Source organism: Sorex fumeus, unplaced genomic scaffold (genome assembly GCF_029834395.1).
Source record: "Sorex fumeus unplaced genomic scaffold, SorFum_2.1 ptg000045l, whole genome shotgun sequence".
Lineage (NCBI taxonomy): Eukaryota > Metazoa > Chordata > Mammalia > Eulipotyphla > Soricidae > Sorex > Sorex fumeus.
Window position 1 is genome coordinate 14,358,244 of NW_026606102.1, and position 22,120 is coordinate 14,380,363.

The window sequence follows — 22,120 nt, forward strand, 5'->3', positions numbered from 1 at the left end:
TAGCACAGCGGGTAGGGCGTCTGCCTTGCACGCAGCCAACATGGCCGACCCAAGTTCGATTCCTCCGCCCCTCTCGGAGAGCCCGGCAAGCTACCGAGAGTATTCGATATGCCAGACACAGTAACAACAAAGTCTCCAATGGAGACGTTACTGGGCCCGCTCGAGCAAATCGACGATCAACGGGAGGGCCTTTACTTTACTTTACTTATTTAATTTTTTTATTTTATAAGGTGGTTCAATATATTTGATTATAGTTAATATTCAAACACCAATTTCACCACCAAATTTGGGATGTTTCCAATCCAAGTCCCAATGCCTGTCCCAAACACAACAAACATAACAAGACAATATTTTGTATTGTCTGTTATGGAAAACTGTCTTATGATGTGTTCATCGCCATGCAGTCCAGGAATACGTTCACTCGTACATGAGGCTCTATCCGAGCGTGTGAGAAACGGCCTTGAGTGTGGCGGTGGTTGGGTTCTGGAGATTTTCGGCTGCTGGGGCTGGGTCCCTTGGGCGGGGAGGGCTCTCACCTGCCCCTCTCTGGGGCGCCCCGAGTGAAACATCCTGATGTGGAGTCCAGGAAATGTTGTTTCTTAAGTGAGCTGGCATTTATTGGTGGTGTTGAGGGGTTTTGGTGTGTTTTTTTTCTTTTTTCTTTTTTTCAGTTTGACAGTGCTCAGTTCCTACTCCTGATTCTGTGCTCAGGGATCACTCCTGGTGGTGCTCAGGGGACCAAATGTGGTGCTGGGGATCAAACAGGGATCAATGATGTGCAAAGCAAATACTACTCTCTGGCCCTGAGATGGCATTTATTGGGCATGTATCTACGAAGGATCTTCCATGCTCTCCAATAGTCATGGTAACACCACAACAGAGACAGATTCACCCTTCCCCAGGCCTCCCTGATAGTCCTCACCCAGCCACTAAGCCACTAAGCCACAAGTGCTCACAGCTCAAGACCATGTTATATCCTGAGGATGACCTGCACAGACCCCCTGAGGGGTGACCATGACCCTTGCCCTGTTGCAATGCCCTCTGATAAACGCACAGTTGCCCAAAAGATTTTATTTATTCCTGCCCCTGAAGATACAATGCGGGAGCCTCTAGACAGCAGGGCCCACACCCTCCTGTTTTCCTGATTCCCGCTTTCAAACCCACACCACCCGGGACTGAATGAAGTTGGTCCTGTTCTCTGGACTGTTCTCTGTCGCAATAGTCTGCAAATCTCTGAGTACAGGACAGTTAACTCTGTCCAAACAAGTTTGCCCTGTAGAGCCCTGTTTGTTCATCCTGAGAATTTCATGACCCCTGGCTCCTCTGTAATGTCCCACAGTGTCATCGTGACACCCTAGCTCTGGAAAAGATGGAGGGTTAAAGTTCCTAGCCTTGAGATCCCGTTTGTCCATTGCCTTGAAGGCAACATACAGTCCAGCACTGGCCGGGAGCGGGCCCAGAGACAGTACAGCCGGGAAGGGGCTTGCCTTGCGCCCGGACACACAGAACCCCGCTGGGCGACAGCAGGAGTGAGTCCCTGAGCCCAGAGGCAGGAGGAAGCCCAGAGCTAAGCACAGAGCTGGAAGTAAACCCTGAGGCTTTGGCCCACTGCCCCCTCCCCAAAAGATGGGACCAGGGAACACACGCCCACAACTCTCCAGAATCCTGGGCTGTGACTCGCCCACCCGTCTGCGCTCACAGGGCAGCAGCGGACTGGCTCTGGGTCCGGGCTGCAGACACTGACGCTTGGAGCAGACAGCAGGACCCCTGCAAGTCAGGGGCCTCGGGTTTCTTAATAAGTCACTTTCGAAGGAAGTGCGGGCGGGAGCTCTGAGCGGCCTGAAAGGCACGTCAAGGAGCTGGGCGGTTCCCCTCCTCGGGGCTGCGGGCAGAACCTTTGGTCAGTGCCTGGGGTCCAGCTCACAGCTCTCCACCGCCGCGAGAGGACCAGATGCTGCTGCGCGCCCCGACCCTCGCCCGGCGCCTTCTGCGCTCCCGCGGCTGCGCCTCTGGCCCCGCAGCTGCCGCCCCGGAGATCCAGGTGCGCGCCCTGGAGGGTCCCCACCAAGGTGAGCGCGCGCGCGGGGCCGCGGGAGGGACCCTGCCCCCGGCGGGGAGACAGGCCAGAGGAGGGGGCGTGGGGAATGATTCTTCCCCTCTAGCCTCCGCGCTACTGGTCCCCAGCCTCGCGTGTATCAGGGAAGGTTTCCCAGGCCCCTCTTGGTGGACTGCGCCTGTAAGGGGAAGCGGGTCGCGGGGATTCCAAGGGGAACCTGGTCCCGGAGCCCCTCTCTACCGCCCAGATGTTCTGTTTCGTCGGGGGCGGGAATTGGGGCGAATCTGGCGGTGCGCGGGGGTCACTCTGGCAGTGCTGGGGAACCGTGAATACCTAGGGGAACTGGCCTCCAGAGAGAGAACATGCCTTTCCTCCTCCAGCTCTGCAGTGAGGTGGTAGTTTGAAAGACCCCATTTCCCTCCCGCCTGGCAAGCCCTGGCAAGGCTCCTGGGAGCCGAGGCCCGGGAGGTAATCGCCCACAGGCTTTTACGCAAGTCTCACTCAAAGAGGGAAAGTCCACTCCGGCAGTAAACTCTGGACCGAGCTGTGAGGGGGTCATTCGGGGTTTCAAGTGCGGGGGGTGGGTGGGGAGGGGAGGACGTTCCTCACTGCCTGCTACGCTACTCCACCTGCAGGGGGTCCCCTTCCGCCCTCCCCCACTGACCATCCCTGCCCCTCCCTGCCCTAATGCAGCCCAGTGGTTTCCAAGTTTTAATTGGCAGGGGTGATTCTGCATTGCACAGCTCACGTGTCAACCTCCTCCCCGCCTTAAAGCTGAGTTTTGATTTAGTTTGGTTTGGTTTGGGGGCCACATTTGGCATTGCTCAGGGCTTACTTCTGGCTCTGTGCTCAGGGATCATTACTGTTGGTGCTTGGGAGACCGTATGGTGTGCTGAGAATTAAACGCGGGCTGGCCACATGCAAGACAAGTGCCTTACTGCTGTACTATCTCTCTGTCCCTGCCCACCCCAACCCCCATTCTTTTTTTTGTTGTTTTGTTTGTTGTTTTTTTGTTTGTTTTGTTGTTTTCTTTAAACCACCTGGCAAGGAAAGCACCCAGCATGCTGTACTCTCTCTCTTTTTTTTAATTTTTATTAGTGAAACACCATGAGGTACAGTTGTAGACTTACAAATTTTTGTGCTTGGGTTTCAGTTATACAATGATCGAAGACTCACCCCTCCACCAGTGCCCATTCTCTCTTTACTTTCTCTTTACACCCATCTCCATAGTGAGTTTTGAAGGGTTTATTTCCCATATAAATCTAGTCTCTTCCTTGTTCTTATTTACTATACTCTAGCACGTCACACACACACACACACACACACACACACACACACACACACATTTTGTTTGATTTTTGTGCCACATTCAGTAATTCTTCTCGGGTGTGTGCTGGGAGGGGGAGGGCACAGATTACTCTCAGCAGTGCTCAGGGGACCATGCGGAGTCAGAGACTGACCCAGGCACCCAGGTGCAAAGCAGACAGTCCAGTTGCTGCCCTCCACCTCTGGCTGAACACATAGGGACCCAGCCAGTGTGAGGCAGCTCCCCTCACTCCTGCTGAGGTCATTGCCAAGCAGGTCGCAACACGCTCTCCAAGCATTCTCAGTAATTCCTCCCATTTTTCAGACCAAAAAATCAAGACACAGTGAAGTTAAATCATTTGAACCAGTTCTGATTTGAAGACTTCCCTTGTCAACCGTTAGGTCTTCATGTCTCTTTCGGCAATTCAGTGCACAGAGAACAGATTCGTACTCCAGAAACCAGGCATTTGGGCTGGAGACGGGGCAGCAGAGAGGTGCCCTTCTCGCAACCACCAGGCTCTGAGCTGAATTTCCAGTACCACCTCACAGGTCAATCACTATAACTGGGGATGCCCTCTGTAGCAACAAAGCATGAGGGCACGAGCCCCATGGCCAAGGGTGATCCCCCACCGCCACGCTCTCTGCAACCACAGCAACAAAAACGGGGTAGGAAGGGGGTTTGTCTCAGGTCATAGATCTTGGGGCTTTGTCTCAAAACAGGGTTTTATCCAGAAATAACAGGGATCTGAGATTAGCCTCCTTCCACCCCAAGGAGAGAGATAGGGAAACCCAGGAGAAGCAGGAGGAAGAGATCACTTGCAGGAAAGTAAACCCCCGGAACCATGTGGGGTCACAATTCCTGGCATGGGGAGCAACAGCACAGATTCTACTTCCACTGAGCACTAGAGTATCGTCAGTCTGACAGGTTATTCTCCACTCTGGGGCGTGCTGGCTGGTGCTCTTCAGTCGACTCTGCTTCCGTAACTGGGCGTTAACTGGGCAATTGGGGTCCCCCTCACCCTGATATCCTCTCTTTGACCGTGGGCTGGCTTTGAACTGCACCACGTCTGCATCTCACTATGCACGAACTCACATCCTCTCCCTTCCTGTCTATGATGGGAAGAGGGCCAGGCAAGTGACAGGCACATTCCTGGATGGCGGTGGTGAGGCATCTCTGATGGGTTGCCTGCCTCATCCAGGGCAATAGGTGGTCGCTCCCCACGATGCTGCCCAGGGCCCACTGCTCCCTGTGGGTGGACAGGGCCCAGAACGGAGGCAGGCTGCTCTGTTCCTGCAGGAATCACTGAGATCCTAATGGACAGACCTCGAGCCCGAAACGCCCTGGGGAACGTCTTTGTGAACCAGGTGAGGCAGCCTGGCCAGGGTGCAGGGCTGGCAGGGGACAGGACCCGGATGGGGCTGTGACCGGGATGAGTCTCCTCTGCAGATGTTCGAAGCTCTGGCCCAGCTGCGGGGGGATCGGCAGGTGCGGGTCCTGCTCTTCAGAAGTGCAGTGAAAGGCGTGTTCTGTGCAGGTGAGTCCCTCCCCCTGCCCTGCCCCCCCACAGCACCCCCTCCCGGGTCTCAGCAAGGTTGGGGGAAAGGCTCTCTCAGCTGGTTCCTGCCTAGGACGCATTCCCAGCCGACAGTGTGACTTCAGAGACCCAGCGGTGAGTAAGTGGGGGGCTCGCTTCAATTGAAACGTGACCTCGCTCATCTCCGAAATGCCTGTTCTTTCTGCTCTTTCTCCCCGTTCTGATCTTTCGTGGAAGAGAAATGAGGCAGCTGAGCCCAAAGGCGAGCATGCGGCCAAGGTGGGATCCGGCCCATCCGTGAGATCCCGACCCCCCAACTCACTACTGTCCTGGCACCACGGGCCTCACCACAGGGTGGGCTCCAGGAATTGGTGGCAAACTGGAAAGAGGGTTTCCCTAGCCTGCAGAAAGAAGCAAGTCCATGAGCATGGGGCCAGAGCTCGGGGTTGGGACAGGGGGTCACAAGGTGGGGGGGTCACCATGGCTAGGGCAGATGAGCAGGGTTCCCAAGGATGGGGGAGCTGTTAGGCACGGTGCCAGCCTGAAGTCAGCCCTACTGATGGGGACAGCTGCCCTCAAACCACCACCGCCACCCCCGCCATAAGCATCTGCCTGCTCAGGAAACCATGCCTTCCGCCACTCTGATCTGCTTCTTCAGTTCAGGGCCCAGGGGGTCGCTCAGGTGGGGAGTTGAGAAGGGCATGTGCTGAGCTGCCTGCTTGGGAAATTGCACCTCCTGCTGATCTGTGGCAGGGCATGGCTCAGTTCTCTAAATAATCCCAGCCTCTTTTCTACTTTCTATGAATTTCTTCTTGCAGTTAATGTGTGCCATGGGAACATACAACCCCAGGCCTTTTGTGTCTGGCTTATAGTTGTCATCATGGCCTCATCATCCACCCAGGCTACAGTAGCTATCGAACTGCATTTCTGGACAGAAAGATTAATACTGATGCAACTGACACCAGTTCAATCCCCAACACCACAGAGGGTCCCCCAGACCACTGGGAGTGATCCTTGAGCCAAGAGGGCAGGAGCAAGCCCTGAGTACCACCAGGTGTGGCCTAATACCTAGCATATGACACTGCATTCCTTTCTCTGGATGGACTATTCCATTGTGTTATACCACATCTGGTTTCTCAATCCAACTGTAGGTGGACAGTGGGTTTTGTTGGTATCTTTGGACTATTCTGAATAATGCAACTAAGAACACATACCCAAGTGTCAGAATCCTCACTTTCAATTCCTTGGGGTATGTGCTTGGGAATAGCATTACTAGATCATAAGGTAATTCTGCACTTTGCTTTTGAGGATTCAAAATTCACAGCAGCGACATTAACTTCTGGCTCCCAGTACTCCGTGACCCTCTGCATCCACACCACACCAATGCTCCTGTTTGCTCTCCTCATGGTTCTGGAAGTAGCTTTTCTTTGCAATGTTGACTTTTCCCTAGTGGCTAATGAGATCGAATGTCTTTCCAAAAGTTTGTTGCTGTCTGTATATTTGCCTTAGAGAAATGCTGGTCCAAGCTCTTACGTTGGTTTTGGGAGCTGAGTGTGGCCTTTGGATCTTAATCCTTTATCAGAGATGTGATTTGCCAGATTTTCTTCCGTTCTGGGGACCTCTTTTCACCCCCGAGACTGTCCTTTGATGTACACAGTTTTATTTTGATCAAGCTAGTGTATCTCCCCATGGTGTGCCCCATGCCCCCCACCCATTTTGTCCCTGGCTTCCTAATCATGTTTACCTGGCGTTTCTCCTTCCTGTCTGATGTCTCTATCTCCCTTCCCATTCACGGGGGCCTTTTCCAGCCTGGGGCTCAGCAAGGGGCCCTCACGCTCTCCACCTGCAGGTGCTGACCTGAAGGAGCGGGAGCAGATGAGCGAAGCGGCAGTGGGCGCCTTTGTACAGCGACTCCGAGGCCTGATGAGTGAGATTGGTGAGGACACACCTCCTCAAGTGGACACCCGCACCTCCAATCCTCTGAGAGGCTCACCCTGTCATGAACTTGGTGGGGGGACAGCAGGGCTGGGGGCAATTTTCCAGGGGCAGCTCTGACTCTCCTACCCCATCCTGTTTACACACACATGTATGCGCACACACACGCACAGATACATAGACACGTACACACTCACACACTCACATAAACATACATGCACACATATACACACATACATACATATGCATACACTCACACATACACACATGTACAGATATGCACATGTACACACACATACACATGCACACATACACACAATTCATACACACTTACACTGCACACACATACACATATGCAGAGACATACATACACATTCATACATGCACACATACACACACACACACATGCACGTGCACACACACACACAGCCCTCCTTCCACTCCACCTCATGCCTGCCTATCCGGGTCAGGGCCAACGGCCACCAAGTGTGTGCATATTTCCAAGCTCTGAGGGTGGCGACTCTTTGCCTGGAGTGTCCCTCCCTCTTACTGATCTGATAAGGTAGCTCTGACCCCCTCTTCCAGGAAGCCTACACTGAACCACCCTCTTACCTCCAGAACACAGGTCAGGGGCCCGGGGAATAGCTCAAAGGGATCATGTGGGCGCCTGTGAGCAGGAGGCTGGGTTTATTCCCTCATACTGCTTAGTGAGAGGCAGACCCAGGTCACCACACAGGTCCTCCGGCCTGGCCCGAGTGCTGCATGGCCAGCACCTGCACACAGCGGGCAGCAGAGAGTGGGCCTGTGGCTAGCTTCCTAGAAAACCAATTTCCAAGCTACCTGGCCGAGCGTCAGGGGTAGTCCCCGAACCTGGGCGAGCGAGGCCCTCTGCCCCCAGCTCCCTCTGCCTCACCCCAGCTGTCCCTGCTGTTGGCGCCCTGCAGGCTGAGCCTATCTGTCCCCACAGCGGCCTTCCCCGCACCCACCATCGCTGCCATGGACGGCTATGCCTTGGGAGGAGGCTTGGAACTCGCCCTGGCGTGTGACCTCCGAGTGGCAGGTACGGGCAGGCAGAGGAGGGCTTGGGGTGGGTCAGGGAGCGCCCAGGGCAGCCTGGGGCCTGCAGGACCCTACACGACCTACGGGGAGCGGGGACTCTGCTGTCACCTTGAACTTTAGCAACTGAGCTGCCGCCAAGAGGAGCAAAGGCAGTCCGGGGGAGCCAAGAGACACCGTCACTGCAGCTCTGACAAGTCGGGCTCAGTGTCATGTCGTAGTTGTCTCCATTCTGGTCTGTTTGGACTACACTAGCGATGTTCAAGGACTTCCCCCAGCTCTGTGCTCAATGTTCAAGGACTGCCCTCTCTCTTGGCAGTGCTTGGGGGCCTCTGTGACGCCAGGGATCAAACCCGGACCCCTGAATGCGAAGGTGTGCTGAGCCTGTTGAGCTGCAGCTCTGGACCTGGGTTTAGAGTTCTTGGTTTTGGGGGGCTCCTGGTTCACAGGGCAAGAGGAGATTGTCCCCCAAGTATCACTGAGTGCATCTCTGGAGGCCCCCAGCACTGACGGGAGACCTGGGTCTCCCTGTACCACTGGCCCTTGCACTGACTCCCCCACTCTGGTGGCTGAGAAGGTGGGGGGGGCCCACCCTTGAGCCTCCGCCGCCCCTTAAAGTTCAGAGAACTAGCACAAAAGACTGGGATTTAGGCTTCGCATGCAGGGGGCCTGGTTCACTCTCCAGTGCCACATGGTACCCTGGTCCTCCGAGCACTGCCAGACACCCCAAAGCACGGGGGGCAAGTGTGGCCCCAAAACAAAACAAAGGTCAACTCAGAGCACAGGAGCTGACATCTACCACGGACAAGTACCAGGCCAGGTCTAGCCCCAGCTCTGCTACTCGCCTGCCGGTGGGGAAGGTAACCTCCCCCCCCAGCTCTGGGCTGCATAGAAGAAAGGCTGAGAGAAGCCCCCTAGGCAGTCGCTAGAATGCCCCTGCCCACGTAGCAGTCTTCAGAGACCCACAGTCAAGGAGGTTGAGAGAAGCCCACTTAGGCACCACACGGGGGTTTCTTGGAGGAAGTGGACTTTAAGAGCATGTAGAAGGGGCTGGAAGGCAGGAACAGGCCAGGCTCTGAGTGAGGAGAAAATGGGGGGCAGCAGTTCTTAGGGAAAACAGGCTGGTCAGAGCAGGTGCTCCAGACAGCAAAGGGGAGTGCTGGAGCGGGTGCAGAGGAGGGGGGCTTCAGAGGTGAGTGGGGAACTGCAGAGAGGCGTGAGGCTTTCATGGAGGTGAGGGGGCTATAGAGGTGAGTGGGGGGTTGCAGAGATGCATGGGGGCTGCAGTGGTGAGTCAGGGGGCTGTAGAGGTGAGTGGGGGCTGCAGAGAGGCGAGTCTGGGGGCTGCGGAGGTGAGGTGAGTGGGGGCTGCAGAGGCGAGTGGGGCATGCTGCGCCCCTTCTCAGGGCCGGGGGAGACATGGACTGACTCTAAGTCTGTCTGCGCAGCTTCTTCGGCTGTCATGGGACTGATTGAAACCACCCGAGGTCTCCTCCCAGGAGCAGGTAACTCCCTGCCGCGTCCCCTGCTCTGTCCCACTCATGGCGGCTGTTCCCACCTTTCCCTTCAGCTCTGGACTCCGCATTTCCATCCTCTGGATCTATTCTTCTGAGTCCCGGCTGACCTCCTGGGCAGGAATTTTCTGGGGTTCCCACTGCTCACATATTCATACCTGCACCCCATCCTATAGGGGGAACGCAGAGGCTGCCCCGGTGCCTGGGGGTGGCCCTGGCCAAGGAGCTCATCTTCACCGGCCGGCGGCTGACAGGAACCCAGGCTCAAGCCCTGGGGCTGGTGAACCACGCGGTGGCCCAGAATGAAGAGGGCACCGCTGCCTACCTGCGGGCACGGGAACTGGCCCAGGAGATCCTGCCTCAGGTGTGGTGAACACCCAGCACCTGGAGGGGAGGGCAGGGAGGGGGCCCCACTCCAGTAGCTGCCAGACTTAGGGACAAAATGAGCCACTCTGGCAGCCATCTGCAACTTAAATTAACAACTGACATCAGGGGAGGGCTGGAGAAAGACGACAGCCAGCGAGGCACTTCCTTGCACACACACAGATCCCCGAATCTGACAGAAGGGAAGTACCTGGTGGTACAGTACGGCAAGCGCGGGGCTCTGGTTTGACCCCCACAATCAGATGAACTGCTTCTCAAATGAAGTTTCTAGTTACACATTCCACATTTTCAAATACTAACAGCCAGGTCTGGCTAGTGGCCATGTGTTTCCGACCATCTGTAATGTTTAAACTGCTGCATCTGACATGATTGACTTGGGGAGTCGAGGCCTGAAGGACAAGCAGTGCCAGCAGCCAGCAGCCAAAAGGCTCCAGCACAGCCTCTGGGATCTGATGGGGCCCCCAGGAATCTAAGGGGCGTGGCTGGCATTCCCTACCCTGAGGGGACCGAGGAGGCCCCGGGTCTCAATGAGATACCAGAGCAGCTGGAACAGAGCCAGGCTTTTACTCACTGGCTGGCCAGTGCCTCGGCAGCCACTCGACTCCTCCTTCAGACACTCCCACACACCAGGCGTGAGTGCGGCTCAGAGCAGGAATTCAGAGAGAGTTGGTTGGTCCCATTGTATCTGAGATACAGCAAAGCCTTATGTGCTTAGCATCAAAAAGGAAAGAATTTGAAAGCCTAGCATTTCTTTCCAAAGGCTACCAAGTAAAATCTGATATACTTGAGTCTGAAAGGTACAGCATACAAGGGGCGGGACAGTACAGGAGTTAAGGTGCTTTCCTTGCATTCAGCTGACATGTTTGATCGCTGGCACCCACGTTTCCCCCAACCCCTGCACTGCCAGGAATAAGCACTGAGCACTGCCAAGTATAACCCAATAGCCCTTCCCTGCCCTCGCAAAAAAAAAAATACAGTATATAAAACTTTTAGACTATGAAAATACTTAATTAATGCTTAATACAAGGGCTGGAGCAATAGCATAGCAGTAGGGCGTTTGCCTTGTGCAGTCGACCCGGCTGAGCCAGGTTCAACTCCTCCATCCCTCTTGGAGAGCCCAGCAAGCTACCGAGAGTATCTCGCCTGCACGGCGAACCCTGGCAAGCTACCTGTGACATATTCAATACGCCAAACACAGTAACAAGATGTGGAGATGTTATTGGGCCCGCTCGAGCAAATCGATGAACAACGGGAGGACAGTCCTACAGTGCAGTGCTACTAAAATACAAAACTTACCAAGAATTACAAAAATTGTTAAAATTCAAGTGTATAAAAAATTTACCATGCCTTCTCATTTGGGGGGAGGCACACCCAGTGCTGCTCAAGGCTTACCCCTGGCTCTGCACTCAGGGATTACTCCTGGTGGTCTTGGAGGACCATGTGGGATGCTGGGGATCGAACCCAGGTCTGCCACATGCAACACAAACATCCTACCTGCTGTACTATCTCTCCAGCACTTGCATTCTCCTTTAATATTAGCAGATAAAAGTATTTGATCATGCTTTATTTTGGAAAAAATACTGTCTCCTTTTAATAACCCTATTACTCTATGGCCAGGATGCAGGTCAGCAGTGGAGTGTATTTGTGTATTTCTCTTGCTTATTTGAGGCCCTGGGTTCAATGCCTGGCATGGCAAAAAAAGAAAAATACAGAAAACAAGACAACCATACCTTTGTAGATCTTAGAAGCCTTCGAGGAGGCAGGGACCACAGATTTTAAAATCTTTAATGTAGAAGAATGCATATGCTTTGACCTTTATCTTTTCATTGCATATAGCTTAGGAGTCTGATGTTGTCACCTGGATAATTATAATTGTTGGGTTTCTATTACATTTGATTCAAGAGTCAGCGCAGACCTGAGCAGCCCGTCACATGTGCCCAGCTGTGTCTCTGTAGTGAGGCTCACTTCTGTTTCTCTTACATGGAAACTGAAAAGCTGGGTCTTTGTGCCCCATCTCAAGAGGATTCCTATCTCAGATTTTTACATATATTCAAATGGTGTTCCATTAAGACAAAATGGTACTTCAGTAATTGAAAGAAGTTTCCTATAATAAAGTACTAGTCAACCCAAAAACTAGTAATACAGTCAGCAATCCCAAAGCTGGGCCGTTCTGAGGCGACCTGAAAAGCCAGGGATTTTTGTTTGAGGGCCCAGGGCCCAGGGGTAAGTGGTAAATGCTGCCCTCTAGAGGACAAACCACCTTGCCCGAAAGGGTAAATGATTCTCTTCTAGGGCCCAGAAAAACTCAACATACGCAGGATCAGATCCTACACACGCAGACTTCTCCCTAAAACAGTAAATATACCTTAGTTGAATATGTACTTACCTATTTTTGTTGGCCACACCCAGCGGTGCTCAGGGCTTACTCTGGCTCTGCAATGAGCGATCACTCCCGGTGGGGCTCAGGGAACCGTGTGATGCCCTGGATCAAACCTGGGTCCAACCACACACAAGGTAAGCACCCTCCCCGCTGTACTAATGCTCCTCGTTTCCCACTTAAACATCAGAAGGATGAAACTGTGGTCACAGTGGGACTTACTGTTATTCCACATGCAGGGAAAGCATCAAAAGCCCAGAATTATCTCTCCAGATCTGAAAACAGACTTTTACATGTGTAAATGTGGAATAACAGGCACTGTTCGATCGACTGTGTAGGGGGTAAGAGCATTCAGTGGTATGCTGTACAGAGTGAGGCGATGAGTTCCAACACAAGGACCCAAGAGGTCAGGGTTGGGCAGTCACGGTCCAGCCAGGCTTCCTCTTACCAGCCAAGCAGCGGGCACCGATGATGACAAAGCATTAATGATGTCAGGACAAGAGTGGAGCTGAACAAACCCCTGGCCCCAGCATGGAGAAGAGCCTTTGTTTGAACCCCCTGAATGCCGGTCCGGGTTCTCTCCTCAACCACCCTGTCTTTTTTCTCAGGCTCCCATTGCTGTCAGGCTGAGCAAGGTCGCCATTGACCAAGGCATGGAGGTAAGCTTCCCACTCAGGATCTGGGGCTACTTGAGTCAGCAGGACAGTGACTTTTGGGGCTTAGGGAGAGCACGGAGGGAAAGGACACAGGGACTGAATCTTCTGACTTTGAGTCAGACTCTGCACTGCTTACCCATAGAATGTCGGGTGAACTGCAAACTCCATTTTATGCTGCCCTCTCTCTGCTGGAGAAGGAAATCAGGGTTCGGAAAGGGTAAACAACTTACACCTGGAGAAGAATGGAGAATCAAAACCCAGATCAGGGGGCTCAGTCCAGGTTCTTGGGTCTAAGCTGGCCAGGCACAGGTCAACGGCAGGGTGCAGGGCAATACTCGGGTCCCCACCCCCACCCAGTCCACCCATCACCTGAGCTGGGGACAGAGAGGCGTTGCCTGCTGTCACCACCCCTAAGGAGGGGACAGACATGCTTGGCAGACACCCAGGGTCACACAGTGCTGCCCACAGAGCAAGTGGCTGTGCCATCTGGGTCTCAGACCTCCACCTCCCGAAGGCTGCAAAGTCCAGAAAAACGTGCGTAGGAGCAAAAGCACGAATGCACAGAAGCAACCTGGCTCCGAGGAGAAAAGGGGTGAGCCATCACTGGGCCAGACAGGGTACAGGTTCTGACTGATGGATCCAAGGTCTGCCCTTCCACATACTCTAGGACCTTAGACAAATGACTCAGATGCAGCTGCCCTGCACTGGTGACACTAATCCCACTGAAATCCATTGCTTTACATACACGGCACTTCTGTGTCAGAGCTAGGAAAGCACTGGGCAGTGGAGGCCAAAAGCTGCCAGGGCCCAGGTCACACAGGCCAGGACCTGCTGTGTTAGTGTGATGTATTTGTGAGGTTTGGCCGCTACACCCAGCTGTGCTCAGGACAATGTGTGGTGGCAGGAATGGGACCCGGGGTTCCAGCCGGCAAGTCTGTCGTGTCTCCCTGAACCAGAAACACACACACAACCCCCACCCCACGCATTTAAACACCACGGTTTAGTTACTTGTGCTTTGTACAGGCAGTCACTATTTCGACCCCAACCCCACCACCGCCATCACCTTCCCTCCACCTTGTCTATATTCCCAGGCATCCAGCAAGCCTGCCCGTCGCAGACTGACGACAATCTGTTCTGTATCACTTGTTACCACTAAGTGGCTAATGAAATGATCAAAGAATACTTCAGTAAAAGAGAATTTGTGAAAATTGCTGTATATCATCATGAGGACATTAAGTCCTTGAGGGCTTATTCAGCTGTTATTTCAATGCAAGTAGTGTGTTCGTTTTTTTAAAAATGGATCACAGTGATAAAGTTACAAAGTTGTTCATGATTGGGTTTCAGTCATACAATGTTCCAACTCCCATCCCTTTACCAGTGTGTATTTCCAACCACTAATGTCCTCAGTTTCCCTCCTGGACACCCCAACACCCCCCAGCCCCCAAACCAGCCTGCCTCTACAGCAGCCACTTTTCCTCGCTCTCCCCCATCCCCTTTTGGGCATTACGGTTTACAATTCAGTTACTGACAGGTTATCATGTTTGCCAGGACCTTCTTCTGGAGGGCAGATGAAATGGGCGGGGGGGAAGACAATGGGGGGCCTACAATCCTTTTCTCACCCCGCTTTGCTCCTGCACTGGTCTGTCACTCTTGCCCTAATGCAATGTGTGTGTGTGTGTGTGCGCGCGCGCGCGCGCGCGTGTGTGTGTGTGTGTGTGAGAGAGAGAGAGAGAGAGAGAGAGAGAGAGTCTGACTCTCAGACACAGGGCACTGTGAACAGCGGGGAGAATGGAAACTCACTGCGCTGTTTCTTCCTGCAGGTGGACATTGCCTCCGGGATGGCCATCGAAGGACTATGCTACGTCCAGGTATGTGGCTCTAGCCCGGATGGGAGGGTGGGGAATGTGGCTTGGGCAATGTGAGGCCAACTCAGTAGGTCCCCCCACCTCAAGTCTCTGGGGTGCTCGAGGGAATCAAACTTCCTCAGTCAAGTGATGTTGCATCCTACCGCCCCTGCCCCCCCCCCAGACTCGAACTCAGGACATGCCAGAGGCAGGCAGACTCACAGACTCTCTGGGCAGCGGCCCTGGGCCTTGGTGATGCTTGAGGCTGTGTGCAATGGGGGAGGGGTGTCTGCAGTGACCGAGGGCTGTGAAGCCCTCAGCCTGTATTAGTGAAAGGACTAATCTGCAGGCTAAGAAATGCCCAACTTCTACAGGATCTGGGACTTGGAGCAACAGGGCACACTCAAAGCCAGGTTTCTCCTTTGGTTGGGGGCGCTCCTGCACTGTGCAGGGTTGAGTACTCAGCCAACTGGACCAAAGGCTGTGGTGCTGCTTGGGCCCTCCAGGGCCGGCGGGTGCCTGGGAGGGCTATGCAGAGCCAGGCGTGCACCCCTGGCCCCAGACTTACTGTACAGCTTCACCTTTACTTGAACAAGCCGCCTCTCTGGGCATTGCCGCCACCAGGGCACCAAGAAGCACGTGTAGGCAGCGGCCGCTGCACTGGGCGGTGCTGGGGAGACCCTGGACGCTCAACACCCTTCTGCAGAGCCTGCTACCAGGGTGCAGAGGCAAGGGCCAAGTTCTGTCATCTGTCCCCCAAATCAATTCTCTGTTGTTGCAGAACATCCCTAGCCGGGACCGGCTGGAGGGCATGGCCGCCTTCAGGGAGAAGCGGTCCCCCAAGTTCGTTGGAGAGTGATTCACACTCAACCCCCAGCATGGGAGCCACGGCTGTTATGGACTCGGGGACCCAGGGAACTCAGCTATTACGATCACTTCACCTGTGGGCCCCCGTTTCCATACCAATGTGAGACGCTGGCTACCAGACCCTCGGGCTCCCTGCCTTCGCTGGGCTGGCTCTAGGGACAGCGGCTCTCTCCAAATGAACTCAGCTGAAGTCAGGGTGACAGTCACCCGCCCTGGGCTGGCCGTGACATTGTTGTTTCTCAGCCTGAACTCTGCCCTTTGACTACCAGAGCTCACCCGAGATGGCGGGGGTTGTAAGAACACTTGACCTCATAGCTGCACCCCCTTGAATGCCCCAGTAGATAAAAAAAAGGAAAGCCTGGTAGTAGCTGGACAGGCATCAGGAATCAGACTGAACCCCAGATCGCTGAATGCCCCAGCTTCCTTACCCGCAAACTGAAACTGCTGTAAGAATTTCAAAAATAAAACACCTCATGTTCAATCAACGTGAGTCATTATTACTGGGCAGGGTTCCTGTGAGAACCAAATCAAACCTTCACAGTGAAGAAATAAGAGCCACAGTGGCAGTTGAACAGCCTTCTGGAGCACTGAGCAGGGAGCAATTACCTCTGAGGACAGAGGGCCAGGAAACGTGAGGGTAGGGCTGGTGTTTATGCTTGAAGGGTTACTAGGCACTGAGGTAACGGACAGTTGGAACCATGCCCAGAATGGCACTGAATAGAGAATTAAACGACACAGGGAGGGCCTGAGAGATAGTATAGGTGCAGCAAGGCACTTGCCATTCATGTGGCTGCCCCGAGTTCAACCCCTGGCACCCCACATTGTCCCAAACATCGCCAGGAGTGATCCCTAAGCACAGAGCCAGGAGTAAGCCCTGAGCACATTTAGTTCTGGTGTGGCCACAAACCAAGTTTGTGTTGACAAGGACACCAACACCTGCAACACCTCTTTTATCGCATGTTCCTCGGAACAATTCTTTCTTCTCCAGTGTCGAAAACGGCATGGTGAGATTCGTGCCTTCTTGTCTCGGTCAGACCAATGATGTCGTACTTGACCTTTCATGCTTGTACCATCAGGTCCTCGATGGATGCATCTGATGCTAGCGAACGTGCATTGAAAGTACAGATGATCATTTTTGTCATTTTTGTCTTCCTTCGTTGTGGCAGCCTAGGTCGGCCTTGAGATTTTGTCGGCCTCTCCTTTCTCACCCTTCTCAGTGCTGCTATGTCGGTGAAGCCTTCAGGGTCAGGTGAATGAGACCCATTGTAGTTACTGGTTTTGGCATATCGAATACACAACAGACAGCTTGCCAGGCTCTGCCATGTGGGCGGAATACTCTCGGTAGCTTGCCAGTCTTTCCGAGAGGGATAGAGGTTTTGGGGGCGACCTGTAATTGCCCTTGTAGGTGTTACCATATTTGAACCCTATCAAATATGCTACGGCAACTCCGGAGGATGGGTATTTAGTGTCTTATGATGTGTCCGGAAAGCGTCCTGGAGTGTGTGCTCAGTTGGCCATGAGCATTGATTCATTCGAATGCCTAACAACCCGAATCGGCCGTTTACATTTGAATAGATGTGGCTCACTGCCAGCAGTTTCTATCCTCGTTGTCTATGCACCAACATCTCATGATGAAAGAGAAATTGAGAAGTTCTACATGGAGCTGGAGAAGTTCTATAAAGAAGACCACACCTTCTACAAGTTTATTGTGGGTGATTTTAATGCGAAGATAGGACCTAGAAGATGAACTAATGAACTTCACAATCGGGATCCATGGCCTAGAATGGAATGAACAGGGTGAGAGACTGTCTGAATTCATCATGTCGACCAAGACCATCCATGGTAACTCACAGTTCCAGAAGGCAGAATCTAAACGTTGGACATGGGAGTCTCCTGGTGGACGATTCCACAACGAAATAGACCACATCAGATTCAATCGACGGTTTTGCCTGACCGATGTCGCTGTTGTCCCAAAATTCCGAATGGGATCGGACCACCGTCTCCTTCGTGCAAAATTCTACTTCACAGAGCGGGGAGAAAGGGCTGCAAAGTTTAAAAAGAGAACTCCCAGAATGACCACCAACTGGGAGCTCTTTGGCACTATTGCGGCAACATGGGAAGATGCCATTGTTGACAACATTGATGAGGAATATGATCGACTGGTTCAGCACCTCCATGATTGTGCAAGGAACGCCAAGAGAGAGATAGCCACAAAAAAACGCCTGTCTTCGAAAACTCTTGAGCTTATTCGCCAGCGTGGTTTGGCGCATGCCTCAGGCAACTGCAAGCTAACGTCCGAGCTCGCAAAGCAGTGCAGAGATGCGATCAAGGAAGACCTCAAAGAGAGAAGAGCAGAAGTACTGGTAGATGTGGCAGAAGCTGGGAAAAGTATTTGTAACGCCCGCCTGTCCTTCGCCAACTACAAGACCAAGATGACTGCCCTCCGACGTCCTGATGGATCCATCACATCCTCCAGAACGGCAATGGAGAAGATTATCCATGACTTCTACTCAAATCTCTTCGATAGCCATGTCCACTTGCCGACATACCAAATTCCACAGGATGGCTATGTCATTCCCAACATTCTCCCTTCCGAAATCCAACACGCATTTTGTCGGTAAAGAAATGAACAGCACCCGGCCCAGACAAGGTCAGACCTGAACACCTGAAGAACCTGCCATCAGTACTCATCAATCCACTGGCTTGGCTCTTCACATGCTACCTGTCTGCATGCAAGGTTCTGTCCCAATGGAAAACCAGCAGGACCGTACTACTGTTCAAGAAGGGAGACATCCATGACATTGGCAACGATCGCCCGATCTGCCTATTGTCTGTCATCTACAAGTTGTTCACTCGAGTCATCCTAAATAGGATTGGCAGAACACCAGATGAAGGACAACCATGCGAGCAAGCCGGGTTCCACAGAGGATTCAGCACCATTGACCATATCCACATGATAACCAAGCTCATTGATATTTCTCAGGAGTTCAAGATGCCACTCTAACGTTCATTGATTTAAAGAAGGCCTTTGATTCTGTTGAGACGGAAGCGGTCACTGAAGCCCTAGCCAATCAGGGCATTCAAGCCCAATACATCAAGATCCTCCATGAGCTGTATTGCGGTTTCACTACCAGGATCTCGCCATTCTACAAAGAAGTAATCATTGATGTCAAGAGAGGGGTTCGGCAGGGTGATACCATTTCACCAAACCTCTTCGGTGCCACCCTCGAGAACATCATGCGACGACTGGAATGGGAAGGAATGGGAGTGAAGATGGATGGTCGGCAACTACACCACCTCCGCTTTGCTTGTGACATTGTTTTAATAACACCAAACATCAGCCAAGCGGCACAAATGCTGGCCGACTTTGACCGTGAGTGTGGAAAGGTAGGACTACAGCTGAATCTTATGAAGACAATGTTGACGAGAAACAGCCTCGTTCCTGATGCCCCATTCGCTCTCAATGGGACGACCATCTTCGAATGCAACAGCTATGTGTACCTAGGTCGAGAAGTCAATATGACAAATGACTGGACACCCGAGCTGCGCAGGAGTAAGAGAGCGGCTTGGAACGCCTTCAAGAACGTCAAAGAAATAGCTAAGAGGACGAAGAACCTCCGGCTCCGGGCACATCTCTTTGATTCCACTGTTCTTCCTGCATTAACATATGCCTCAGAGACCTGGGCCCTATGCAAACAGGATGAGAACGCTCTTCAGTTCTCCCAAAGAAGAATTGAAAGAGCTATGCTTGGAATATCACGTTTCACTGAAATGAGAGAAAGAATCCGGAGTTCCGACATCCATCGACGATCAAGAATCAGGGACGCTGTCTCGTTTGCCAAGGTGTCAAAAATCAGATGGGCTGGTCACGTAATGAGATTTAAAGACGATCGCTGGACTAGAGCTGTTACCTACTGGATTCCACGGGATGTCAAAAGACCGCGTGGCCGCCCACCTACCAGATGGTCAGACTTCTTCATCAAGATCATGAACGATCAGTTTGAGGCTCTTTGTGTTCCTAGAGCGAACAGATGCCACTGGGCTACACTAGCACGTGACAGGGACAAATGGAGGCGTTACTGGCGCCCGCTCGAGCAAATCAACGACTGACGGGAAGTTAAGTGATTAAATGGCCACAAACCGTGCTGGGGAAACCCCAGATGCTCAACATCCCCTCTGCATGGCCTGCTACTAGGGTGCAGAGACAATGGCCAAGTTCAGTCATCTGTCCCCCAAACCAACGCTCTGTTGTTGAAGAACATCCCTACCCAGGACCTGCTAGAGAGCATGGCCGCCTTCAGGGAAAAGCAGTTCCCCAAGTTCATTGGAGAATGATTCGCAGGATAAGGCGCCAGCTCTCATTACGGAGCTCTGATCAGTGCTTGTCAAGCCAGGGGTAGGGGCAGGTTTCCATCTGGAAAGCCAAGAGACACCGGCAACAAAAGACCAATTATGCCATAATCTATCCACTCATCTCTTCATATTCATCTTTTTGGTTTTGGCCCACACCAGCTGTGCTCAAAGATCCCTCCTGGTTGTACTTGGGGAACCATATGAGGTACCAGGGATTGATAGGAATTAAACTGGGGTTGTCACATGCAAGGAACGCACCTTACCCACCGTACTCTCTCTTTAGCCCCAATATTCATAATTTCTTAGCTGGAAAGACATCTGTGTTTTAATTTTTAGGTTTTCTTAAAAATTATTGTTAACATTATTACGACAAAAACTAAATGATTTCTTTGAAAGGGAGACTGTAACTATTCCCAACTTAATTAAAATAGGAATGAGGCTGGGGAGATGTACAAAGGCAGGGTGGGGGGACATTTGCCTTACACATGGTCAGCACACCTCGTATGGTCTCCCCAGCACTGCCAGGACAGATTCTGGAGCACAGAGCCAGGAAAAAGCCCTGACCACAGCCAGGTGTGACCCCCCCACCCCCGACACCAAAAATTGTCTTAGTTAAAAATTAAAGGGATTAAAATTTACAATCCAATACAACCTCCATCCAAAGGCTCTAATCTTCTCCTAAATCCCACCATGCCCCCCATCCCGTACACAGGTCTACAGAATGTCACATTTAAAGTAAAAAAGTTAGGAATAAAGGCCAAATGTAAAATACATCCGAAACTGTCAAAAATATCTTTCTCTTCACTCCATAAGCGGAAGGTCCTTTGGTATTTATTTAGGAAAACGCATATTGTGTAATTTTTTTTATGTACACCTTTTCCCGAGGTTCTCACATATCCAGGAATAACAAATTAAAAGACACTTATGAGCAGAAAATTTTAACATAAATACCAAACTCTTCATATTCAAAAAGGACTTTCATCTCCCTTCCTCTGAGAAACTCAGGCACGGCCGTGCAACTACAAGCTCATGGGTTTCCCCATGGCCGACTCTCCAGAACTGCTGAAGGATGTTCCCAGAATGATTCCTACGTGATTCTGAGTATGGTTCCCATAAACGTTTTGTAACTCAAAGAAACTCAACAACACAAATGGCAGCGAGGCAGCCTACTCAGAATAAGTCCAGTGGCGACTGGGTTCGCCCACCACCTTGTGTGGGAACAATGGGCACATCTCCAAAGGCCTCTGCGGGGAAACGTGCATCAATGGAGGGGGGCTCTCTGGAAATTCATGAAATGCATTCGGAGGTCTTCTAAGATGGAGGCTGCCATCTGCTGCGCCTGCGGGTGCGCCTCGTGGTGCTTCCGGATTTCCCATAAAAGCTGCAATCCTCCTTCTTCGACCAAGATTTTGCTATATTTGCTGGCTGGGGGGGAGGAGGGAGAAATCCAATGAATGTGATGAGAGAACGGGCATCTTAAATATTCCCAATTTACCACATTCAGTTTTTGAAAGAGATACAAAGTCTCAAGCTCTCTGACACAGGAATTAGCATATAAACCAGCTCTGAATATGACGAAACTTAAATAATCCTTGGCTTGTACTGTGAAATAGCTGTACATAATAACATAACTTATCAGGATGCTATCACGTTTCCTTTCAAACAATTCAAAGCTTCAACTAGCTTTAATACAAACTAAAGGAATAAAAATTTATTACAAAAGTAACAAACATCTCCGTTATAGGTAATCTGTTAAGCTAGACACCTAAAAATACAAGATAGTACATAAAATGCAATTTTAGAAAACACTCAATGCATAGGTTAGTACACAAAGTCCCTAGAGCCGCCTGTCTTGAATACTTACGGTTTTTAATGCTGACATGATACATAGCCCAGAGTGCCCAGAGCTGAACCTCTGGCTGACAGAAGCTGCGAAGCAGTGGGAAAAACACCTTGAAGGATCTAAAAGGTACAGAGAAGATGTCCACTGTCAGAACCTCAGGAACAGAAGAGCTGTCAGCCTTTTCCCACAGCGCTCCAGTTCCTCACTGAAGCAGGTGCTGATGAGCGCAGGATGGGTGCCAGTACTTGAGAGACTGCAGTCTCAAACTTGTACACCAAGCAGCCTCATTTACGGGTGTGGGGATTACCTGGGGCCACCCCAGTGGGGCTTGGCCACCAGCAAGGCCACACATGGCAGTGCTCTAAGAACTGTGCAGTGCCAGGATGGCAGCAAGC

General features: G+C 52.1%; 2 protein-coding genes across 5 annotated transcripts in view; one reads left to right on the forward strand and one right to left on the reverse strand.

Annotated features, from left to right (window-relative positions):
- The first annotated feature begins 1,402 nt into the window (after nucleotides 1–1,402).
- ECHDC2 (enoyl-CoA hydratase domain containing 2) lies at nucleotides 1,403–16,003 on the forward strand. Of its 4 annotated transcripts, XM_056122340.1 has the most exons (12): nucleotides 1,403–1,529; nucleotides 1,920–2,069; nucleotides 4,659–4,726; nucleotides 4,809–4,896; nucleotides 6,746–6,832; nucleotides 7,799–7,891; nucleotides 9,336–9,392; nucleotides 9,578–9,765; nucleotides 12,771–12,821; nucleotides 13,287–13,410; nucleotides 14,639–14,686; nucleotides 15,444–16,003. In XM_056122340.1, exons 2-12 carry the CDS (start codon nucleotides 1,952–1,954, stop codon nucleotides 15,452–15,454), a joined length of 933 nt encoding a protein of 310 aa, XP_055978315.1. In that variant the 5' UTR covers nucleotides 1,403–1,529; nucleotides 1,920–1,951; the 3' UTR covers nucleotides 15,455–16,003. The 4 variants fall into 4 exon arrangements, with proteins under 4 accessions (XP_055978315.1, XP_055978314.1, XP_055978316.1 ...); XM_056122339.1 differs by having other exon boundaries at nucleotides 1,406–2,069; XM_056122342.1 differs by lacking the exons at nucleotides 1,403–1,529; nucleotides 1,920–2,069 and adding an exon at nucleotides 4,015–4,027.
- Nucleotides 16,004–21,143: 5,140 nt separating this feature from the next.
- The window catches only part of ZYG11A (zyg-11 family member A, cell cycle regulator), a 47,735-nt gene continuing 46,758 nt past the window's right edge, over nucleotides 21,144–22,120 (reverse strand). The window contains exons 13-14 of the mRNA XM_056122218.1: nucleotides 21,747–21,844; nucleotides 21,144–21,307 (exon numbers count right to left, since the gene is read on the reverse strand). Coding sequence (XP_055978193.1) covers nucleotides 21,144–21,307; nucleotides 21,747–21,844 — 262 coding nt within the window. The remainder of the gene's footprint in view (nucleotides 21,308–21,746; nucleotides 21,845–22,120) is intronic.